This window comes from Mastigoproctus giganteus, chromosome 12 (assembly GCF_048544385.1).
Source record: "Mastigoproctus giganteus isolate SK-2022 chromosome 12, ASM4854438v1, whole genome shotgun sequence".
NCBI lineage: Eukaryota > Metazoa > Arthropoda > Arachnida > Uropygi > Thelyphonidae > Mastigoproctus > Mastigoproctus giganteus.
The window spans coordinates 159599697-159622344 of record NC_143586.1 but is presented as its reverse complement, the minus strand read 5'-3'; the positions used below and the strand labels follow the sequence as shown (position 1 = coordinate 159622344).

The 22648-nt window shown below is 36.5% G+C and overlaps 2 protein-coding genes across 7 annotated transcripts in view; one reads left to right on the top strand and one right to left on the bottom strand.

Annotated features, from left to right (window-relative positions):
• Positions 1–5129, bottom strand: part of Atg10 (Autophagy-related 10) — a 786886-nt gene extending 781757 nt beyond the window's left edge. The window contains exon 1 of the mRNA XM_090386680.1: positions 5013–5129. Within this exon, the coding sequence (XP_090242806.1) occupies positions 5013–5114 (102 nt within the window). The 5' untranslated portion in view covers positions 5115–5129. The remainder of the gene's footprint in view (positions 1–5012) is intronic.
• The window catches only part of LOC150077541 (single-stranded DNA-binding protein 3-like), a 729210-nt gene continuing 711583 nt past the window's right edge, over positions 5022–22648 (top strand). For all 6 annotated transcript variants that reach the window (XM_090386678.1, XM_090386675.1, XM_090386677.1 and 3 more), the window contains exons 1-3: positions 5022–5133; positions 5907–6122; positions 6589–6661. In XM_090386678.1, coding sequence (XP_090242804.1) covers positions 6067–6122; positions 6589–6661 — 129 coding nt within the window. In that variant the 5' untranslated portion in view covers positions 5022–5133; positions 5907–6066. The remainder of the gene's footprint in view (positions 5134–5906; positions 6123–6588; positions 6662–22648) is intronic.

Genomic DNA, 22648 nt, shown 5'->3' with positions numbered 1-22648 from the left:
TAATATTTTTATTAATTTATTGAAATATAAGATATCGCATGTATTCGAAAATTTAGTGAACAAAAAATATATTCCCAAATGCACCACCTTGCAAAATATCCGCCCATGGATCCAACGCATCCGGAATCGAAGGTCTAGGAGCTCTAAACCAGACCCCAAAATACATCAAACCACCAACAAATATCCACGAGCGGAAGAAGACATTTTGTCCATTAATAAAAACGATATAAAATAATTTTTTACTAATTTTTAATATACAGTAGACTGTCGAAATAACAGCACTCCACATAACGGTACATTGAGATCGGATGTACACATACCGTGCAGATGTCTTGCAGTACCGAAAAAAAGAAAACGGCAAGTCACGTGATTACTGTACTTGTTTACGTTCGCCATTTTCAAAGTGAATTCTGTACTGATATCAGGAATTATTCCGCTGTTTTACATTTATTTTAAATTATAAATCCCTCACTATGGCTCCTAAAGTTAATAAACCTCATACAGAGAAAAACAACATTAAAACTTAGTGACAAACTTGATATAATCCAAACTATTACATTCGGGTCACCCGGAATGTTAATTCATATACCCATGTGTATTGTGTCTGTAAATTGCGTGTGTTCTCTGCTCGATTTGCTGGACGAAAAAACCCCCAGTTTCTATGGCAAAAACCTTGCCAACTACGCCTGAGACCCACTCATCCGCGGAGTGAAAAAAGCCTATAAAAGTTCCTGGCGTAATCGACGGGATTCGTACCCGGGCCTTTTCCACCCGGTTTGGGGAGGACGGTGACGATACCACTGTATTACCGCACAGATTAAACTTGATATAATAAAGAAAATAGAAGGGGCGTAAGGAGAAGTGTATTAATGGCAGAATATAATATTGAATCGTCAACATGTTTATGTTTTTTTATCTGCAGTTAATAAAATTGCATTCTTAATCTTTTTATTTCTTATATGGCCTCGTTATTTCTAAATTAAATAAATTACAAATAAAATTTTCTAAGTAACGGAAAAATCGAAATAACGGCACCTTGAATCTCCGAAGGTGCCGTCATTTCAAAAGTCTACTATATATACACTGAGTTGCCTTTGCATTAACAATATACAGTATACATAATAGATTGAGGGGAATTTTCCCGTAATATTGCCCGTACATGGACTTGATTCAAAAATGGCAACATAGCACTGGCTGCCATGATACAGATGCATCACTGCCAAAGATGGAACAAAGGGAAGAGGGGTCCTCAGTGGGAGATATGGCCACCCCTAATGTCGATGCAGGCTTTGCACCGCCTGTCCATACTTAGAACAATGTTTTTGATAAGTTCTTGCGGTAACATAGTCCATTCCTCTGTCAGCGCCATCTTCAGCTGGTGAACATTTTCTGGTGGGTGTGGACGAGCCGCTAGGTGTCTCCCCATAGCGCCCCATATGTGTTCGATGGGATTTAGATCGAAAGAAACGGGCAGGCCAATCTCTACAAACAATGTCCTCACTTTCCAAAAGCATATCAACAGCTGCAATGCGATGGGGTGTGGCGTTATCATTCATAAACACGAACTCGCGGCCAACGGCATCTCGGAACAGACGCACATGGCGAAGGATTACCTCAGTACAGTAGCGTGCACTGTTTACAGTACCGCCTTCCAGTATCTGGAATTGTGTATGTCCATTCAAGATAACGCCTCCATAGACGAGAACACCTCGACTGCCATATCGATCCCTTTCAGTGAAGTTTGCGAGGCGATACCGGGTGCCAACCTCTCGCCAGGTTAGCTAACGTCCAGCGATTCTGGACCTCAGATTAGCTGCTGAGACTGAATCTACTCTCACCGGTCAAGAGTACCTTAAGTAAAGATTTTGTGGTTGTAACCTTTAGAAATAGTGTTCGTCCTTAAGTTTTGCCCACCAGTATATGTATGTGGTTGTTACACGTATGACATTTGGGTGGTTGTTCGACCGCTCTTGAGTCAGTCACGATAGACTAGTGACTCTAAAGAATGGGAGCACTTAACCATGTTGGCTGTTGTCGAGATACCGACACTGGCCCGTATCGTCCCCAGACACTCAAAAACGGATCGCCACCGGTGCAACCTATAATCTCATATCACCCATTTCCGGCCTTGAATCTTCACATGCTTCACAAAGCAGTACATTCCTAAACAAAGGGAAGGGGAGTATTGGTAATGCAAAGCCAACTCAGGGTTTATCATGTAATTGTAAATAAAAAAAATTTAAATATACAGTATATAGAAGGCTGAAATGTTTATTGTGGTATCTAATGGTACTTAAAGGAAATAAGAAAAGAATATACCGAAAGAAGGTAAGGAAATTCTAATACTTGCTGATGCTAAAGTTTTTGATGAGTTTAGCAAATAAAACTAACTTTAAAAACTTTAGCATCAATGCTAATAATATTTACTGTTCTTTCAGTATTTATGTTTTCAGTTCATTATTTAGTAAAATTGCCAAAATCTTAAAAAAAACTTATTGTATCATTGTATTATGCTTTAACGAATTTGGAGTTTTATCTTAATGGTGATAATTTGTAATTTTTGTGGATACAATATCATGGGTGGTTATTGTAGGGATTTAGGCACATCAGCAAAGTATGCCATATTGCGCCATATACAATGTGTCTGTGAATTGCGTGTGTTCTCTGGTCGATTTGCTGTTTTTCCTGACGAAAAACTTGAATTTCCGGAAGAAAAACTATAGTACCAACTAATTCAGCCACGTTGCGAAAGGACCCATAAAAATTCCTCGCATCATTGATGAGATTCGAACTGAGGGTTTTTTACCCAGTGTGGGGTGAACGGACGGTGATTATACCAAAATTCACATTTTGGCAAGTGTTCCCCTTTTAATTATGTACATTATTAATTTATTACTAGAATTTCTTCACCTTTCAATATTTTCTTTTCTTTATGTCTACCTTCCTTTCCTTATTTCCTTCAGGCCGGCATTCTGCACAATAAACACTTCAGCTTTCCGTACTTACATATATATTTTTCTCTTCCAATTATGTTTTAAACTTGCATTCTTTGTTAGCAGCATAGTGTTGGAAGTTCATATCCTATTTTTACATTTTATAGTATATAATAGAATTATGGAGCTCAATTTTTACATGAATTAAATCCACCTGTACAGCATTTAATATCATGTATTATTTCCACACTCATTTATACTTCTTATACTATTATAGTAAAAGAGTATAAATGGGCGTAGATCTAAAATCAAATCCTAGAGGATTTGCTTTCAGGTCCATGCAGTGAGAACAATAAAATCGGACTGCTCATTGCAACACCACATGATAAAACGAACAAAGTGTAACTTCTTTGTTGTTAGTACAGTTACCAAAAAGTCTCAACGTTTAAGAAACTAAGCTTTAATAACAAATAATGTGTTTATTACTACAAAACTTTCGCAAACCTGTTTGTAAAGAACAATAATATAATTTTTTTAAAAACGCAGTTTTTTTCCACATACATTCTTTTCCTTTTAGTTTAATCTCTGAGACCGTTTCGATAAGGATGATTTTACCGATTCATTCTCCTCTGACTCCTGCACACTGCTATATTTCCTCCCTTTTCATTCCCCCTCACAGAGGCAGATTGTGGCGCATGGCTGTTCGTGGTGACCAGTGCAGCCAGGGGCAATCAGCACAAGACCACGTGGATGTGGCATTGCTTCCGCCAGGATCTCTGTGTCCTTTCGAAGAGTCGGGCTGATCAATACTCGTGCATGCACGAGGGGTGGATTGGAGAGTTCTGCGGCTGTAGCGGCCGCTACATATCGCTATCGACGCCAACGTATATCATAACAATAAAATCAAAGATTAAAAATAAAATTATTACTTGTAACCGAGAAAAAATATCAGAACATTATAATGACACGTGATGCAATGAAATTTTAATAAAATCTCATTTATGAAATTCATAATTAATTCCAAGATCGGTATCAGTAAAAAGGGACCGTAAGGGAGCTCAAACCGCACGCACATTCTTTATTTAAATTAAATAAATTCACAAATTACTTGAAACAGGCGGGGCGATCAGATAAAATTTTATGGTGCTTATGTTTCGTTGTATAATATGAGGAGCTTGAGCATGTCGTTACGTGATAATGGGGGCGGGGTTTAAAACTATTGTTACCAGTGTTATTGGGGTAGGGGGAGATATGGGCGTTCAAAAATTAAAAAAAAAAAAAAAAACAATGTGCTGCATTTATGGCCCTGTAAAAGGGTGGATGTTATGGGTACGTCGAGCTTGTTCTAAAACTTATGAGTAGATGGTCCACTTAACTGAGTGCAAACTTACCCTTGGAGTTGTAAGTTAATAAATAACAGTATTCATATACAGATAGGATATGATGGTATACCTTCTCAATTGCATATATTAAAAACAGTATATATATTGAAACTCAACTGTGTATATGTATTTATATCGGAAAAAAAATAAAATTTACCACTATCAGTCCTCTGTATAAAAAAATGATTAAACATACTCAAATTGTGGATTAATAAAAATTTCTAAAATCTAAGTAAATTATTTGCAATTTTTACATTGTTCATGAATATTAAATAAATAAATGTTTTGAATATTTTATAATTACACTGCAATTTATGTACAAATAATATATATATGAGCAAAACTTGTATATGTTTGCAATTTATTTTAAATATGGCTGTAATGAATTCATATAAATATTTCTGTTACATTTTTAAGGAAAATAATCTCAAATGCACTTTCCTTTTTCACTATACCATATGCTATGAACTGCGACTTTATCTTATCTATGTGTGTCGCCTAGCTTTTATTTTTGCCCATCTCTTTCTTGCTTCCCCGCTTCTATGAATGGGCTCACCCACAAAGCCGAGCCCCTCACGTTATCGGTGAAAGCGGGAGGTACGAGTTGCAGCTACGTCGAGTGGGATGCTGTGCATGTTAGTGATGATCGTTAGTGTTAAATATGAAGGTTTAATCATAACTTAACAAATTTTCTGACCTTCATTGTCTTCAGGATCCATTCGTCATCCAGTGTTCTCGAAATCTGCTGAAATTCTTTGGCAAGGATATAAAACGCTTCCCATTCCAAGGTTCCTGACATAGCGGTTTACCTTTGACTAGTGAGTACACTACCAAGCATTTAACCGCCGGATGTGACGTGTTGAAACAGACGACTATATGTGAGCACTAGGAGGATGTACACTTGATAGAATGGGCGTTTCATGTGGCTTGCTGTCTGTTGATTATCAGGTTTATGTAGACTAATATAGGAATTTTAAACGAAATGTTAACGGATTTCACATTTCTATAGTATTCACTAAATAAAAGGGAGGAAATATATTTAGTAATAACGTTTATCACATACAATCACGGAAATTTTTTAAATTTCATTATGAATTTCTATAATTAATTTTTATTAATACCAAATAACTGTCCTAATTTTTTTCTTCTATGTGAAATTATGATCGTCTTCATGTTTTGCACTGTTGTTATACCACTAACTCTACCCAGGAAGTTTCGAAATATTTATTTAAATTGAACTACTGCCAACTACCGGCAAGCAAAACACCTCCGCTAAGTTCTCTTGTCGATGCAGCTGGCCGTTTCCCGATTCTTCCGTTTGTCGGCCATTCTATCAATTGTGTATACTCCCACCAGAAATATACTTCAATGTTCTATAAAAATAATAAATCATTATTTGACTTTTGCCGCTTAGTACAAGTTATAAATAACTTATGCATCTTTACTAGTATAAATATATTCTGGACATTTATTCATTAGCAAAAAGAAAAGTTTCGTAAAACTTTTTCCATTTAGTAATTAGCGGGAGGAAAACACAACGTTATACGCATCTCCGAGAACACCCAATAGCTGACGGATGTTTTTATATTAGGTCGTGACGTCAGCACAGATCCTGGAGAGGAACTGCTGCATCGAGAAGGCTGAGTCCAATCACATTGCTGCCCGTGACAGATCAATTAATGTTTCTATGGTAACAAGGTCGGTGTGGTCCTGAATGTCTTGACAGGTGCGTGACAGTTCAACTTCACAGCATGTACGCTAAAGGGAAAGGCTCCACAGTACCTTCCGATGCCCAAGCAAGAGAAAAGTAAGCAAATAATTTTTCTATTCTTTGCGTTTTGCTCACATCGCTGTTGTGATTTTCTATATTACGTTTTCTTGTCTTGAGTTTTCTGGCTATTAGTTTCTCAACGCTTGTTAAATTTTTTCCTAAGAGCGCGTGGACCGATTAGCAGTGGTCTGCTCTTTCCTAGTGGCGCGCTCTATGAATGTGAAGTTTGTAATCATAAATCTAATGCACCATGTTGACAGTTATATATTTAAATACCGTGCAAATAAATATTACGTGCAACACTGATTTGGGAGTTGTTGCATATTATATTTACTATATATTTTCTCATGTCAGTTGCTAGTTTCCTGCAGTGAGGAAGTATACTTGCCCCAGTTCGAAGGCATATGGCCTGGAACGTTCCATGATTCACTTACGGGGGTGTTTATTGTAGGATGATGATAATATGCCACATGAAGTGATTGAGAAAATTTTTGTTTTTCAGGTTAGCGCTGTACGTCTATGAATATCTGTTACATGTTGGAGCACAGAAAGCAGCACAGACATTTCTTTCTGAGGTAATTCTTGTTTTGGTTATTTATAATTTTGCTGTGGTATGTGTTTAAAACGATTGAGAAATTCATGGGTGATCACTTTGTTATGTCTGGATACTGGCTAGCTGGCTTCTCTGTTGATTCTAAGAGCTTAGTTAAATGTGATGGTGTAAATGTTTGATTTTGATTAATTTTTTTTAATGGACTGACATATCAATTTTATCACTCTTTCGATGACTTTAAAACCTTATATGAACTTCATGAAATTATTCATACAGTTAAGTCGGCTGTAGTCAGCCAATGATCGTCAATAGTTATGCTTAATTTTATCGCTAGAATCACGGTCTGGGGTAGTTGATGGAAAGTGTATTGCTGACTAATGATTCATGAGTTTCAGTAGTTTCTGCTTTAGTGTTTCAGATAGAATGATATTATGTTTAATATTTACTGTTTGCATTTTTTTCCCTTGCCTACTACAGAGAAATTTTATTTTCTAGTGCTTATTCAAGAGAAATCATTATTTTCTGCATTCTAACTTATGTAGCAGAAAAGGGTAGATCAAAAACAATTATGAAGTAAAAATACATAAGCATCCAAATGAAAGAATGACAAATGAACACAAAAAGTGACTAATAGTATTAGTGGTAGCTAAATGATATAAGAAAGCAAGCTATTGATATTAGCCATAAAAAAAATAACCGAATACCCACCTTTTTAAATAATTTGCCCAATCCTTGTTTACATTTATTCAAACTACCCACTTCCACAACACCAAATGGAAATTTATTCCTGCCATTAGTTAGTGTCTGGCAAACAGTGGCGTGTTTTTTTTTTTTTTTTTTTCCATGCAAACTTCCATACATCTGTCATGAAAACCACCTTTTATAATTTAAATTCATGTTTCTTTGTGTGCATTGTCCAAGAAAGATTAAACATACCATTAGAATTTAGTTTACTTGACTCATTATTGGTGACATATGATGCAACAAAGCAAACTTATACAGCATCAGCCAAAAAACACTTCCCATTCATCTATCCATTCACTCCAAAAGTTTGTCCAGTTCCTCCTTGAATTTATCTAAGCTATCACAATGACAGATGGAAGTTTGTTCCAGCAATCGACTACCCACTGGCTAAAGGCAAATTTCCACACATCCATTCATAACTGCCTTTCCTCAAATTGAATTTATGCCCCCTCAAGTGTGTAATCTGAGCAAGAGGAAGAATCCCATCAGAACTGAGCCTGCTTAACCCATGCAAGGCCTTATACACTGAATCAGATCACCCCCACAGGTGCTTAGTCTCCAGACACTGCAATTTGCAGAACATAAGTCTTTCTTGGTAACAGCTTCCCTTTGTTACTCTCACCAGTCTAATTGCCCTTCACTGTACTTGTTCCAGTAGCTCTACAACCTTCCTAAAATTAGCCCTTCAGGGCTATATGCAGTACTCAAGGTGTGGCCTGACCATCACCTTATACAAATGGATAATCACCTTCTTGTTACATGGCACATTTTGGCCTTAGGTGCCCTTAAACACCAATACCTTGTTACAGTATATCATCGACAAAACCCTTGGAGCCTCTGCACTGCCCCGAAAACTTCATATATGACTGCACAGTTACCCCAGGTCTTTTTCATTTCTCCACTACCTGAGTGTAGTACTGCACAGTTGGTATGTTACTGCTACCTATGTGCATTACTTTGCATTTGTCAATGTTAAATGCAAAGCTCATCTACCCAACTTTTCTAGATCCTGTTGCAAATTGATACTGTCATTAATAACTCTGCAAACTTGGACATAAAGCCTGTTATACCTCCATATAAATATAGAAAACAATAATGGTCCCAACACCAAACCGTGGGGAACTCCACTAATAACAGTCCATGATGAGCAGTGTCCATTGATTACCACTCTGTCTTCTCCCACTCAACCAACCTTTATCCATAGCAGCAACTTTCCCTTAATGTCGTACTGCTCCAATTTGTACAGCAGCCTTCTGTGTGGAACAGTATCAAAATCTTTCCTGAAATCCAAGTATATGACATCAACTTTATTTTTTTGCATCCAGTTCCTTTGTAACTACATCATAGTATCCAATGAAATTTGTCAGACAAGATTTTCCCTTAACAGACCCATCCAATGTCTGAACTATAACTGCAGTCCTATCTAGATGATTCCTGCATTGCTTCTTTAACCAGTGACTCCATTACTTTCCCCAGAACAGAAGTTAAAATAGCAGGTTCATAATTACTTGTCACCCTTTTGAATTGGGGATACATTTGCACTTCTCCATTCTGTGGGGACCTCCCCTGAATTCAAGGATGATCTCATAATTATGGTTGTGTTTACTTTACTTTCTTTGCTACCTCCTTTAATATAAATGGATAAATCCCATCCACCCTAGGTACCTTTATTGTTTAACTTTAACAATTTCTCCTCCACTTTACTGTCAGTTATTACAATGTAACTTAACTCCCTATTAGAGTTAGATAATCTTCTGCCCTCCACTTCTCTACAGTATTCCTCATGTGTGAATGTAGATACAATATGCTTATTGTTTGTCAGCTACCTGAGCAGGATCATCAACAGTCAAACCATCTGTGGCAGAAGTAAGTAGTTTGAATAATAAAAGAAAGGAAGAACTTTTAGAAGGGATGGATGGTTGATATGAAGTATGTTTTTTTTTTTTTTTTTTTAGCTAATGTTGTATAAGCTTGTTTCTTGCATCATTTGCCACTACAGGCCCAAAAGAAATAGCACCACACCTGATGAGATCAACAAAAGGGAATCCATATGAGGAAAGACATAAAATATGTGAGTTACACGGCTTGGGTAAATTCAGATGTCAACTGGATAAGTACCCATGAGGAGGGAATCGCATAGATTTAGATTGATTACTCCCATCAAAGCCACGCAGGTTGAATTTATTCTCATCCGGGAAAATAACTGCCTTCAACTGCTCGGGGGTCCATTTGACCAACAAATTAATCAGGCCTTTTTCATTTTTTGTGTGAGGGGGAGCGTCTTCTTAGGACGACAGGCTACAAGTCTATTTTTTAAGAGGTATCTTCTGATTGTTACTGCGCTTGCTACCCCTCCTGTATGTTCTTCCCATTCTCTTTTCAGCTCAGACGAAGAAACTTTGCAGTTTTTAAGGCATAAGTTCTTCAAAATGCGGTGCTGTTTTGGCATAGAGACCCGTTTTCATCCAGTTCCTTTTTTCTTATCAGCATAACCAATATTCTTGAGTTTGGAAAGAAATCTACTTGTAGTCGACTGATTACAAGACACATTATAAGCAATATGACGGGAAGACCATCCTTTCTCATGTAAAGCAATAATAGCACTCTTTCTTCGTGGCGTCAATTGCACGTAACTCTCCATCCTAACACAAGCAAGGAATGACTGCAACCCTTGCAGATCGTGCTTGTATGGTTGAAAGTAACAGCTGATGCAATATTACATCATCGCCTATGCATGTCAATCTTATCTGATGCAATCTGTTAGAAACGTTGCCATATACTTACGTTATTCAGACGACAGTTACAATTTTAAGGGGTGATGCACTTTCTTTGAACACCTGTGTGTGTGTGTGTGTGTGTGTGTGTGTGTGTGTGTGTGTGTGTGTGTGTGTGTGTGTGTACAGGCAATCCCCATATAACATGGTGCTTCTACAACACTCTTTCACTCTAACACGATTGATAAATTGCGGCAATCCTCACACAACACGGTATTTCTACAACAAGGTTTCGCTCTAACACAGTTTGAGATTTGCTGTAAATCTCGCATAATACGGTATTTTTGTGCTGGCAAAACCCTGCTATTATGTTAGATGTAATTTCCAACATTTCCGTTCCTTTTTGTGAATCCCTGCTGTTGACTTGCTAGTTGTTATTGCCTTTGTGATATTTTTCTAAAGCACATTTCTGGAAGTCACTACCATAAAACAATTTGCACTTTCCGGTTTATTGGTTGGTCTTTTCTGTTAGTGTAATCAGCGGGTAGTAAACTTTATCTTCTTGTATTTGCTATAGTATCAATAGCTGGAATTCTGTGGTTTTTCATGTTATTATGGTGAAATGTGTTTCTGCTTCTATGAAATATTCAATCATATAAAAACCATAAATAAATTTTCAGAAACTCATTACTTCATATCGTGTTTGTTGCTATTTGTGGGTGCTGTGTTCTTTGTTATTAATTGCTTATCATTTTTACTGTTTTAAATTTTACAACCAAAAACAGAAGTCAGTGAACAGAAATATCAATTAGAATGTACATATTATAGTATGTATTAATTAAGCTATATATGTTTAAATGTGAGGGTCCACTGTATTTTGTTGGGAGATCCCTAGGTTAGGATCTGTGCTTTTGAACTTGTACTTGTTTGAGACCATAAAAAATAATTGTAACCAAAATTATTTATTTATTTATTTATTTTTTTTTTTTTTTGAGACCAAAAAAAAAAATAAATGTCTCTAAGAGTTCAGTTTGTGACTTTTAAAGAGAGTAGAAGGTACACAAAATCTAGATGCTACAGAAGCGGTTGTGCTTAGCAGTGATGACGAGGAAGAAAAATTAAATGAACGTAATTATCTCACATATAACTATCACAGTTTGTAAGGTAAGACATTTGTTCAGTTATTACTATTTAAGTTACTACTATTATTAAAATAAAGTTAAAATATAAAAATTAAGTTTCAGATAGTTATAAAAAAAAAGCATATTTTTGTTAGTTTTTGGAACGTAACCCCCTTTTTTTACTGGTTCTTAGTCCCATATAACAAATTTGCATTGCACAAAATTTTGTAGGAACCAAACTAGTGCATGTGCCAGAGCAATAATGCTCAATATGTTCTACATTGATATCAATAATTGTAAAATAATAAGAGAAATTTACCTCAATATAGTACATTTAGCAATTTTTTCATGAAATTCTTTTAATTAATTTTCTTAATTTTTAATTGTGTTAAATTGATTTTTAATTATTTGTTACTGTAATGTAAGATTTTTGTTTTTTTTTTTTTTTTTTTTTTTTTCCATTTTAATTTCTGGAGAGTATCATATGGAAGTGTTCTACTTACTGTATTGAGGTAAACTTCTCTTATTATTTTACAAATATTGTGTATATATATAATTAACAGGAGAGACTGCTTCTACAGGGTTGGGATACACTTAAATAGAAAGGGTGCAAAAATATTTGGTGATGCTATCGAGGCAGAGTTAAGATGGGTCGGAAAACTGCTAGCTTTGGGGGGGGGATACACTGACTAATAGATTAACAGTAGCCGCTAGCAGAGGTGAAAGTGGTTCTTGCACTGCTTCTATTGAAATGCAATTGAGCAGCATCCTGGAAAGCAAGGCAATGGGAATTTCCAGGACTGCTGGCAGTCATAGTGGAACAAGTAAATACATGGGCTGTGTTAGGGTAACTAAGAGTAGAAACAGGTGCATGTACACCAATGCTAGGAGTATAGTTAATAAATTTGATGAGCTTGAAGTGCTAGTCAAGACATCAAAGACAGATATTGTTGGGATATCAGAGAGGTAGTATCACACAGACATAAGCAGTGCAGAATTGGAATTTGGGGAGTACAATATGTACAGAAAGGATATACAGGACAGGAGGGGTTATGCTGTTAGCTAAGAAACACAAAATCTAAGTGCATTCAATTGATGGACAATGCAATGTTGGTCTATTTGGTGTGACATAAGCACTGGGAAAGGAAAAATTAGAGTTGGTGTGTGCTATAGACCTGATGAGTATAATGAGCAATTGTGCAGAGAAATAGTGGGCCAGTAAATCAGAGTGTCATATAATGGGAGATTTTAATTTCCCAGAGATTTACTGGAATTTGTGGGTCGGTCACTCACACACTAGCAAGGCTTTTGTTGTCCGAGTTGGTCCCACCATAAATTCTATATGGTGGGACCAACTGATGATTTGTTAGCTACCTGATCCTGCTCAGGTAGCTAACAAACTAAATGAGTAAATATTGCATCTACATTCACACATAAGAAGTTATTCAGGGAGGGAAAGGCCGGAGGTGTATTAAACTCTGGCAGTAAGCTAGATAATCTTGTAATAACTAAGAGTAACGTGGAAGAGAAATTGTTGAAGATAAACATAAGAATGGCACCTGGGGTGGATGAAATCTATCCAGTTGTATTAAAGGAGGCAGCAAAGGAAGTAAGCAAACCCTTAGCCATAATTATGAGAGCTTCCTTGGACTCAGGGGAGGTACCAATGGACTGAAGATGTACAAATGTGGCCCTAATCCACAAAGGAAGATCAAGGGGGGGGGGGACACAGGTAATTACAGACCTGTTAATTTAACTTCTGTTTCAGGGAAATTAATGGAGGCACTAGTTAAAGAAGCATTGCAGGATCATTTAGACAAGACTTCAGTTATAGCTTGGGCGCCTCCGTGGGTAGGAACAGCAGTGCGTAGCACACGCTTCTTGATTAGACCGGGGTTCGAGCCCGTAACCACCAAATACAGAGGATGCGGAAAGGTCAGGGAATGACCACTGCATATCCCCGGAGAAATATGGCCTTAGTTGCTAATGATCCTAAAAACCAAATAACAACAACAACAGTTATAGCTGGGAGATGGCATGGGTTTGTTAAGGGAAGTCTTGTCTGACCAGTTTGATTGGATACTGTGATGTAGTCACAAAGGAACTGGATGCAAAGAATAATTTTGATATTTGGATCTTAGAAAGGCTTTTGATACTGTTGCACATGGAAGACTGCTGCAGAAATTGGCGCAGTGTGGCATTGGAGGCAAATTGCTGCTATGAATAAAGGGATGGTTGAGTGGGAGAAGACAGAGGGTGGTAATCAATGGACACTGCTCTTTGTGGACTAATGTTATTAGTAGACTCCCCCAGGGTTCAGTGTTGGGTCCATTGTTGTTTTCTGTATTCATCAATGACATTGATGGTGGTATATCATGCTGAATGTCCAAGTTTGCAGACGATACAAAGTTCGGCAGGGTTGTTAATGATAGTACGCTGCTGCAACAGGATCTAGAAAAGTTGAGCAGATGGGCTGAGAGGTGGCAACTGAAGTTTAACATTGACAAATGTAAAATACTGCATATGGGAAGCAGTGAGCCCAGAGTAATGTATGAACTGTGTGGTGCTACACTTACAGTGGTAGAGAGTGAAGAGGACCTGGGGGTAATTTGGTAGGCAGATATGAAATGTTCTGAGCAGTACAGACGATCTGGAAGAGTAGCTCATGGTGTCTTTTCAATGATATACATGAATTTTTATAGCAGGGATAAGGAGGTGATTATCCCCTTGTATAAGGCAATGGTCAGTCCACATCTTGAGACTGTATACAGGTCTGGAGGCCTCATTTTAAGAAGGTTGCAGAGCTGTTGGAACGATTACAGAGAAGGGCAATAAGATTAGTGAATGGAACGAAGGGTTGCTGTTATGAAGAAAGGCTTAAATTTTGCATATTGCAGTGTCTGGAGACTAGTCATCTGCAAGGTGATCTGATTGAGGTGTATAAAGCCTTGAATGGTTTGTGCATGCTCAATGCTGATGGGACTCTTCCTCTTGATCAGAATAATCAACTGAGAGGGCATAAATTCAAATTGAGGAAAGACAGTTGTAGGATAGATTTGCTGAAGTTTGCATTTAGTAAGTGGGTGGTTGATTGCTGGAAAAAGCCACTATCTGTCATTGTAGAAGTTGATAGCTTAAACAGTTTCAAGGCAGAACTAGACAAACATTTGGATCGAGTGGATGGGTGAAATGAGAAGGGTCTGTGTGTTGGTTTTTTTTTTTTTTTTTTTTTTGGCTGATGCTATATAAGGTTGCTTTCTTGTGTCATGTGCCCTTGCTAATGCTAATTACCTTATTTATTTTTCATTATTATTTAAAGGTGATTATTCGAATGTATAGGCCAAAATTCGTATATATTAAATATTTACAGGTATTTTTGTATATATCTCACAGAATCCCCTGAGCTTTTGTATCAACCGCTGTGAACTGTTCTGAGAACTTTGTGTTGGGCTGTAGTATTACCTCTCCCCAGATATTATTATTACACTGGTCGGCAAAAAAACTTTTTTTTTTATCACTCCCTGATAAAATTCAGGGTGATTCTTATAAATTTGATGTTGCTGGATTCCTAAATATGCTACAATAGGTCTATTAATCTTACTCTATTTACAGAAATGTTTATCTGAAAACAAAACACTTATTTTGTCCTTGGTTGTGTATTGTAATTGTCCATTGATGTGTCTTCTGTACAAGATTCCAACAGTAGTCTTGCAACTTATTTGGACTCCATTTTCCCTGGGATCTTTTTTTCCATTTGATAAATATCTTGCTGAACCCTTTTGCCACGTTCATCGGAGACCACTCCCAAGTTTTTAGGAAAACAATCTAAATGTGAATGTTGGAAATGAAGCTTTAATGACATGTTGCAACTCAACTCTCTGTATGCTAAAATTAGCTCATCAACAATTTTGCTGTAATTTTGTGATTTCTCATTGCTTAAAAATTTCCAGCAGTTATTTTCAAATGCCTTGCATGCTCCTGTTTCTGTAGCATTTAATTTCTTAGTGGATTCTTCATCTTGGAATAGAAGTTTGATTTGAGGATCCACCCACAAAAAATTCCCTCTTTTTATCTTGGCCGAGGAAACTTTTGCCTCAAATAGGAAAATCCTTTTCCTTTTTTATCCATAGTTTTCACAATTTTTTTTTTTTTTTTTTTTTTTTTCAAACCTAGCTTTATGTGCAATGGAGGTAAATAGATTTTTGATGTTTTGCCAAAGGAAAATGTACTACATTTTTCTGGCCTAGTGTGGTTTCTGAATGGTCTAGTCATTTTTTTTTTTTTTTTTTTTACTGTGTATGGGCAGTCCTTCTTTTCACTGCCCCACTCGCATAAAAAGCAGCAGTATTTAGTGTATCCACCTTGCAATCCAGTAAGAAAAGTTACCACTTTTAAGTCAGCTCAGATATTCCATTTGTATACTTGATAACATAATTTTTGCAAAAGAACCTGTTACGTTCTTGTACCTTTCCTTCATGTGAACTGCATGGGTCAATAGTATAGATGGATACTTATTTCGATTATGGAATAAAACTGCTTTCAAACTGACCTTGGATGAATCAATGAAAAGCCTCCACTGCTCAGGAATGTGCTCCAGATGTAACTCTTTCCTGGACATTGTTGCAATAAACCAAAGCACCATTCATGGAGTAATAGGTCGTTATGTTAGATTACCTGTTTCTCTAAAAAGACACCTTGAAGATGATCCCACTGCTCAAGCCGTGATTGTAGCAATTGAGCCTTGGTTTTGGAGAGGTCCAAATATTTCAGTTCTGCCAGAGTGATTAGATGTGACTCTGCAGTATCAAAGTCTGGGTCTGTAGTTCTGAGTTCTGCATCTTTTGGAGACTCCTCTTCCAATCCTGAATCAGAGGCAAGTCCATAAGTTTCTGGTGGCATTGGCATTGTATCATCATGAGGAACTGGACTTAGAGCACAGGGTGTTAGGATACTCTCCTTTATGCTTGGATTTCCCAGAAAAACCAGAAATATTGGTCATGAAAAAGTAAAAATTGTTTGTGGTCTTGAAGTTCCTACCATATCATTGGAACAGCAAAAGGCATATTATGACTACTTCTGAGCCATAAGTTGTGACAGTTGCTTTTGTTGCAATTTTAATACTACTTCTCTGCAAACGTAGCAAAAACTATCAGGCTTATTTCGGCAAGAATGCAACATATTTCATGTATGGTTGAGGTATGTGCACATAAGAACACAATTAATAAATTTTTATTTCTAATTTAAACACAGTTCATGATTTACACTTATGCACACAACACTTGTTTACAAACACTAATTCACTAAAACATTTGTTCACCGCTCTCTCTCTCTCTCTCTCTCTGAAACACATACCCTTTTTGAAATATGAAAATGCTTGCTTGGTATGGAACCCTTGTGTATATATACTGGTAGAGAAGTTTGAAGAAGGCTCACAATATTTCTAAAGAACTTCATCGAAAGTTCTAGAACCTTCCAGAAATATCCTGACCTTTATTCTGCACAACAACAACATTCTGTAACGTTCCAGAACGTTCTGAAATGGTGTAGAAAGCTCCTGAATTTCCTAGAAAAAACATAAATAGATGGAAAAGATAATTAAACAGACTACAGGTCTTGGATCTTATTACAGTTGTATGCCTTGGTGTCTGCTGTTAACCACTCTGCCAACCTTTTGTTGTCTGCTAACTTAGATATTAATCTTCATATGCATGGGATAGATGGTATAGATGGATACTTATCAGTATTGTTAAAAAACATTGTAAGTGGTTGTGGCTCTGCACTGAACTGTGAGGGACTTCACTAATAATGTGTCTAAGATGATACAAATAATAATATAGGCTACTTTAGAATTTTGTTTCCCAGTTTCCCCTCCCACCTGCTCCAATTAATTACACGCAAACAAAATTACCCTTAAGATATCCATCCTTGCTTCCTCGTTCTTTCTATATCTAAAATGTAGAGGATCCTGTCATAATATTCTAGTCTGTAGATCACTACTGCTCTCGTAACATTGGGCCCAACTAATTTGCACCACACAGATTTTATGTGTGGTGTAAAAAAAAAAAAAAAAAAAAATTTACAGTGTATGGAAGAAACACAGATTTTACAATAGATGCTAGTAGAAACAAATGCTATACCTCACAGAGCCGAATCTGCTACTATAGTGGTTTCCCTTGTGTGGAGCACCAAGTTATTGTATTCTTCTCTGTGGTGTTTTCTGTCAATTAGATGTAAAGTTTTATAAGTGTGTGATCATTTGCCAATGACAAATGTTTGATTGTGGTTTCTTATTTCCAATTTATGCTCTATAGTGTAAATTGGAATTTTTTTGTATGCGTAGCCTCTAAATCGAGCACTTTTAACATTCAGGCTGCCTTTGATATGAATCATGATCCCATGACTGATCTATCTTCCCTATCCTTTCTATATATGTTGTACATACCAAAGTGAATCTTGTCATTCCCTATTTCTGGGCGATATCACATTTCTGTTAACCAGAATTTGTTGTTCTTATCAGCAGTTCAGACTTGTTTGACTCCCAGTGTAGCGGTGCTCTCTCTCAATTCAGTAAGCCCTTCTATATAACTTATTTCATAATCCTTCTTCTGATTTTACTTCTGTATTCCACCACTTCAGAATTAACTTATCATAATTTTCTATATTAGCTTCTCATAATTTCCTTTTTACAATACCAGGTTATCCTTGTGCTTTCCAGATTTAAATTCAAATCTTCTCAATATTTATTATGGACAAGTTCTCATAAAATATTCTATTAATATCCAATGAAAAGAAAGGGCAGTTTCTTTTCAGTAGTAACTAATGCAGTCACCCACTGCACTATAAGCTATCGTATATCAATTGTTCTGCACTTTGAGCCTTCACCTGCATTGCAGATCAGGCTATCCTTGCACAAGGTGTTGCTAATGCAAAGCCAACTCAATGTATTGGGCTTGATTAACTGGAGAGAATACTGCATGCTGTCAGGTACAAATATGTTATAAAAATAACAAATATAAATATAAAAAGCCTCACGGCCATTTAATCAATCTGCTATAATTGAAATTACAACCAATCACTTATAATTAAAAAGGTTGCATGTCAATGTATCAAACCATTGGAACTAGAACTATAAGAAGATGGAGTTATTGATAAGCTCCTCTGCTGGATTGCAGTCTGGCTAAAGGATAGGAGGGTTATTATAAATGTTTACTTTTCAGGATAGACCAGTGTCATTTTTTTATTTTTTTTTTATGTAAATGCCAAACATGAGAGGCATTAGAACCTATAGTACTTAGTACCTTGCTTAGGTTGGAGGTTGAGAAGATGAAAGAAGATATTTGTTTTGAGATTCTTGTATTACATGGGTAATACAAGAATCTCAAAAAATAATAGATCTGTTGAATTTCATCTGTCTGTGGGCAGCAAGTTGTACACTGGAACAAGTAGTCCCCCAATGTGGCAGAGGCATTGAATCTGGATGAGTTCAAAGCAGAATTGAACTGAGTCCAAAGCAGATCGTTACCTTGTGGGAACAGGAATAATATAAATATTTTTATTATTATTATTTTAACTTATTTTTTGACTGGTACAGAAAAAGTATTTCTTTTGATCATTTGGAACATAATAATAACTCACTAATAATAAATTTTATTGACAACACCTCTGATTACATTAGACATAGTTAAGACTAGATGCGCCAGTATAATTTACTACTCTAACATGTCACTTGAAAATATTTAACCCTCTGACAGGAGCTCCTCAGGATAAAAGTATGATAGAGCCTTTATTTATTTATTATTATTATTTTTTTATTACTTTAAACATAATTTATACTAGTGGCAGCAATTCCATTTTATGCTTTTCTCAATTATTGTTTCTGATTAATCTGAATCATTAATTGCTTTTCTACTGAAGAAGTTTGGCTAAAAAAAATTAAAAAATGATGCATTTTCTTGAGCCAATTCATACATATTAATTATCTAGTTTTGAAAAACAAAAATTTAAAATTATAATTTTTTCCATCCAGTTACTGAAGTGGAACCATCGTGTTTGATTCATGCTTCTCACAAAGGAAAGCTTCATTGTTTATATTTCTCAGTGGCAATCAAACTAAAAAAAACTAAAATCAAACTGTGCACAACAGTGCACAGTTTTATTTTTATTTTCTTTTATGTTTTGTTCATATACAGTAAAGATAATGCTCAAATGCTGGAATTTTTTAACATGTGAAAAAAAATGTATATAAGGCACATGTTAATGTGACTGAGAAGGGGAAGAGTTATTTTAAAAAATAATTAATTCAAAATATCATCCTAAATATAAAAAATGGATAATTCACAATTGGGTTCATAATAGATTTAAAATAAAGAGTGGCATCAAAAAGTGAATGACTAAGTCACTTGGTTTTTAGCATTAGTAGAGGCATATTTTTATTTATTTTTTATGAAATCCCCAAACACGAGAGGTATTAGAACCTATAGTACTTAGTACCGTGCTTGGGTTGGAGGTTAGAAGACGAAAGAAGATATTTGTTGACATTAGACTTGAACTTCTGTAGACTAATTTTCAGGAAATACATAAGAATGAAGGTTGTTCCAGAAAACGGCAGTTGAATGAATAAACGAGGAAGATGAAAAGTTGGTTCTGTGAGATTGAAGTTGGACAGTAAATGGATGTTGGCTTGGTGGCATGTGTTCAGACTGTTTTCAAAGAGAGAGAGCGGGAATTATAAAGCCAATTCAGAAGAACAATGCCCATGGAAGTATCTGTAGAAAAGGCATGCAGCAGAAACAGTACATATATGAGACAGAGTGGAGTGATTAATTAACCTAACTGCCCTCTTCTGAATGGAATCTAGAAGCCTGAGGGAGGGGGGAACCGTCCCAGATGTGGGAACAATATTCCATGGTAGGGCAGATTTGCGATTTGTACAGAGTGAACAGCTGTTTGGGAGAAAAGTAACGCCGAGAGCGAAAGAGAAAACTAAGTTTTTTAGATGCAGAGGAAGCAATATTTGCAATGTGCTTGTGCCAAGAGAGATTAGAAGTCAGGGTAATCCCCAAAAGAGATATATCAACTTGCCTAGAAATCAGAGTGTCACCAAAGGCATAGGAGCAGAAGAATGCTTTTTGCGAGATATAAGACAAGACTGAGTTTTAGAAGGATTGAAATCAACTAAATTGTCTTTGCCCCACTGGAGAATTACCTGGAGATCGGCATTTAAGGAATTGGTAGCGGATCTTCAAGAAAATGAAGCTGATTGAGCAGGGCAAGGTTTCTCAAAATGGAAAGTGGAATGCAATGTGCTTTCATCGGCAAAACTACGGATAGGATTTCCAGTCAATGGAAGAAGGTCATTAATATACAAGAGGAAAAGAGTGGTGGAAAGAACTGAACCCTAGGGGACACCAGCATTAGTGGAGAAGTTAGAAGACAGAGAGCCATCACCTTCAGTGAACGATCCAAGAGAAAACTGGATTACCAATTACAAAAAAACAGCTGGAAAACCATAAGATGGAAGCTTGTTTAAAAGACCTTTATGCCAAACATGATTGAAAGCCTTTGAGATGTCAAGAGCAACTGCTTGTTTCACCAAACTTTTCCATTGAATTTGTCCATAAATGGGTAACGTAAGCCAGTGGATCGGCACTGACGGAATCCGTACTGGCGATCGTTGATCAGATGGAAGGTTTCTAGGTAGTTTAAGAGTTGGCGGTTAATTGATTTCTCCATTACTTTAGAAAGAGTAGAAGTAATTGCAATGGGACGATAATTGGATGGGAGTGATTGTCATTCTTTTTAGGAACTGGCTGGATATAAGCAAATTTCCAAGCAGCAGGAGAAACACCTTTTGAATAAGAAAGTGAAAAAGCCAACAAAAAACAGGGGTAAGTTCAGGAGCACAGGTTCTGAGAATAAGTGGAGAAATATCATCAGGACCTGGATCTTTCTTAGCATCAAGATTTGTCAAAATCCTTCTCACATTCTTTTGACGGAAGACCACAGGAATATGATGCAAGAAAGCAAACTTAAGCAGCATCAACAACCCAAAGGTTGCGGGTTCGAATCCTGCCTCGGGCTTGGATCAAAGTACTGCAAAAACCTTGGGAGGTGCATTATGGCCACAGAAGCCGATGCGCCAACAACTACAAAAAAAAAAAAAAAAAAAAAAACCTTCCCATTTCACCCATACATTCACTTCAAAAGTTTGTCCAGTTCTTCTTGAATTTATTTAAGCTATCGACTTCCTCAACAACAGATGGTTTGTTCCAGCAATCTACTACCCACTGGCTAAATGCAAATTTCCGCACATCTGTTCTGTTTTTTTTTTTTTTTTTTTAATTTGAGTTTATGCCCCCCTCAGGTTTCTAATCTGAGTAATCACCTCCTTATCCCTGCTAGCAAAATTCCTGTATATCATTGACAAGATCTCATGACCTGCTATGGCAGCATGTCTGCACTGCTCAGAAAACTGCACTGCTCAGAAAACTTCATATCTGATTCCACAATTACCTCTAGTTCTTTTTCATTCTCTACCACCCTGAGTGTAGTACCACACAGTTGGTACATTTCTCTGGGGTTACTGCTGCGTGTATGCAGCACTTTGCATTTGTCAGAGTTAAATTTCAGTTGCCACTTTTCAGTCCATCTGCCCAACTTTTCTAGATCCTGTTGCTGTAGCATACTGTCATTAGCAACCCTGTCAACCTTTGTGTCATCTGCAAACTTCAACATTAAGCCTTATATACCCTCATCAGTAACATTGATGAATACACAAAACAAATAGGCCCAGCACAGAACCCTGGGGTACTCCACTAATAACATCATTAGTCCACGAAGAGCAGTATCACTCTCTGCCATCTCCCACTCAACCATCCCTTTAGCCATTGCAGCAACTTGCCCTTGATGCCATACTGCTCTAATTTGGCAGTAGTCTTCCATGTGCAACAGTAGCCAAAGTTTGTTTTTACTCTGCCCCCTTTCCCCCAACTAAACCTAAACCGTTAGCATTTCTTATAATTTGTGTATTCAGTAAGGGAATTGATAGTTTAAAGTTTTATATTTTAAGTGTATATGAAAACATTGCTATTTTATATCTATAAATATCTACAGTGTAACAAGAGTTTGTTTTTTCAATCTTTTTAAAAAAATATTAGCAAAATAATGCATATGTTCAAAATTTTACACAACTGGAAAATGAAAAGGACTAATAGTTTGTTTATATTTTGTCTATAACTTTTAAATTTTGAGCAGAATTAATAAAACAAAATATTTCAATACATTAGCTGAACCAAATGCTATACCCCACAGAGCAGAACCATCTTTTCTAGTGGTTTCCATGGTGTGGATCACAGCCTTATTGTATTCTTCTCTGTTGGTGTATTCTGTCAATTAGATGATTACATTTTTATGAATGTGTGACCATTCCGC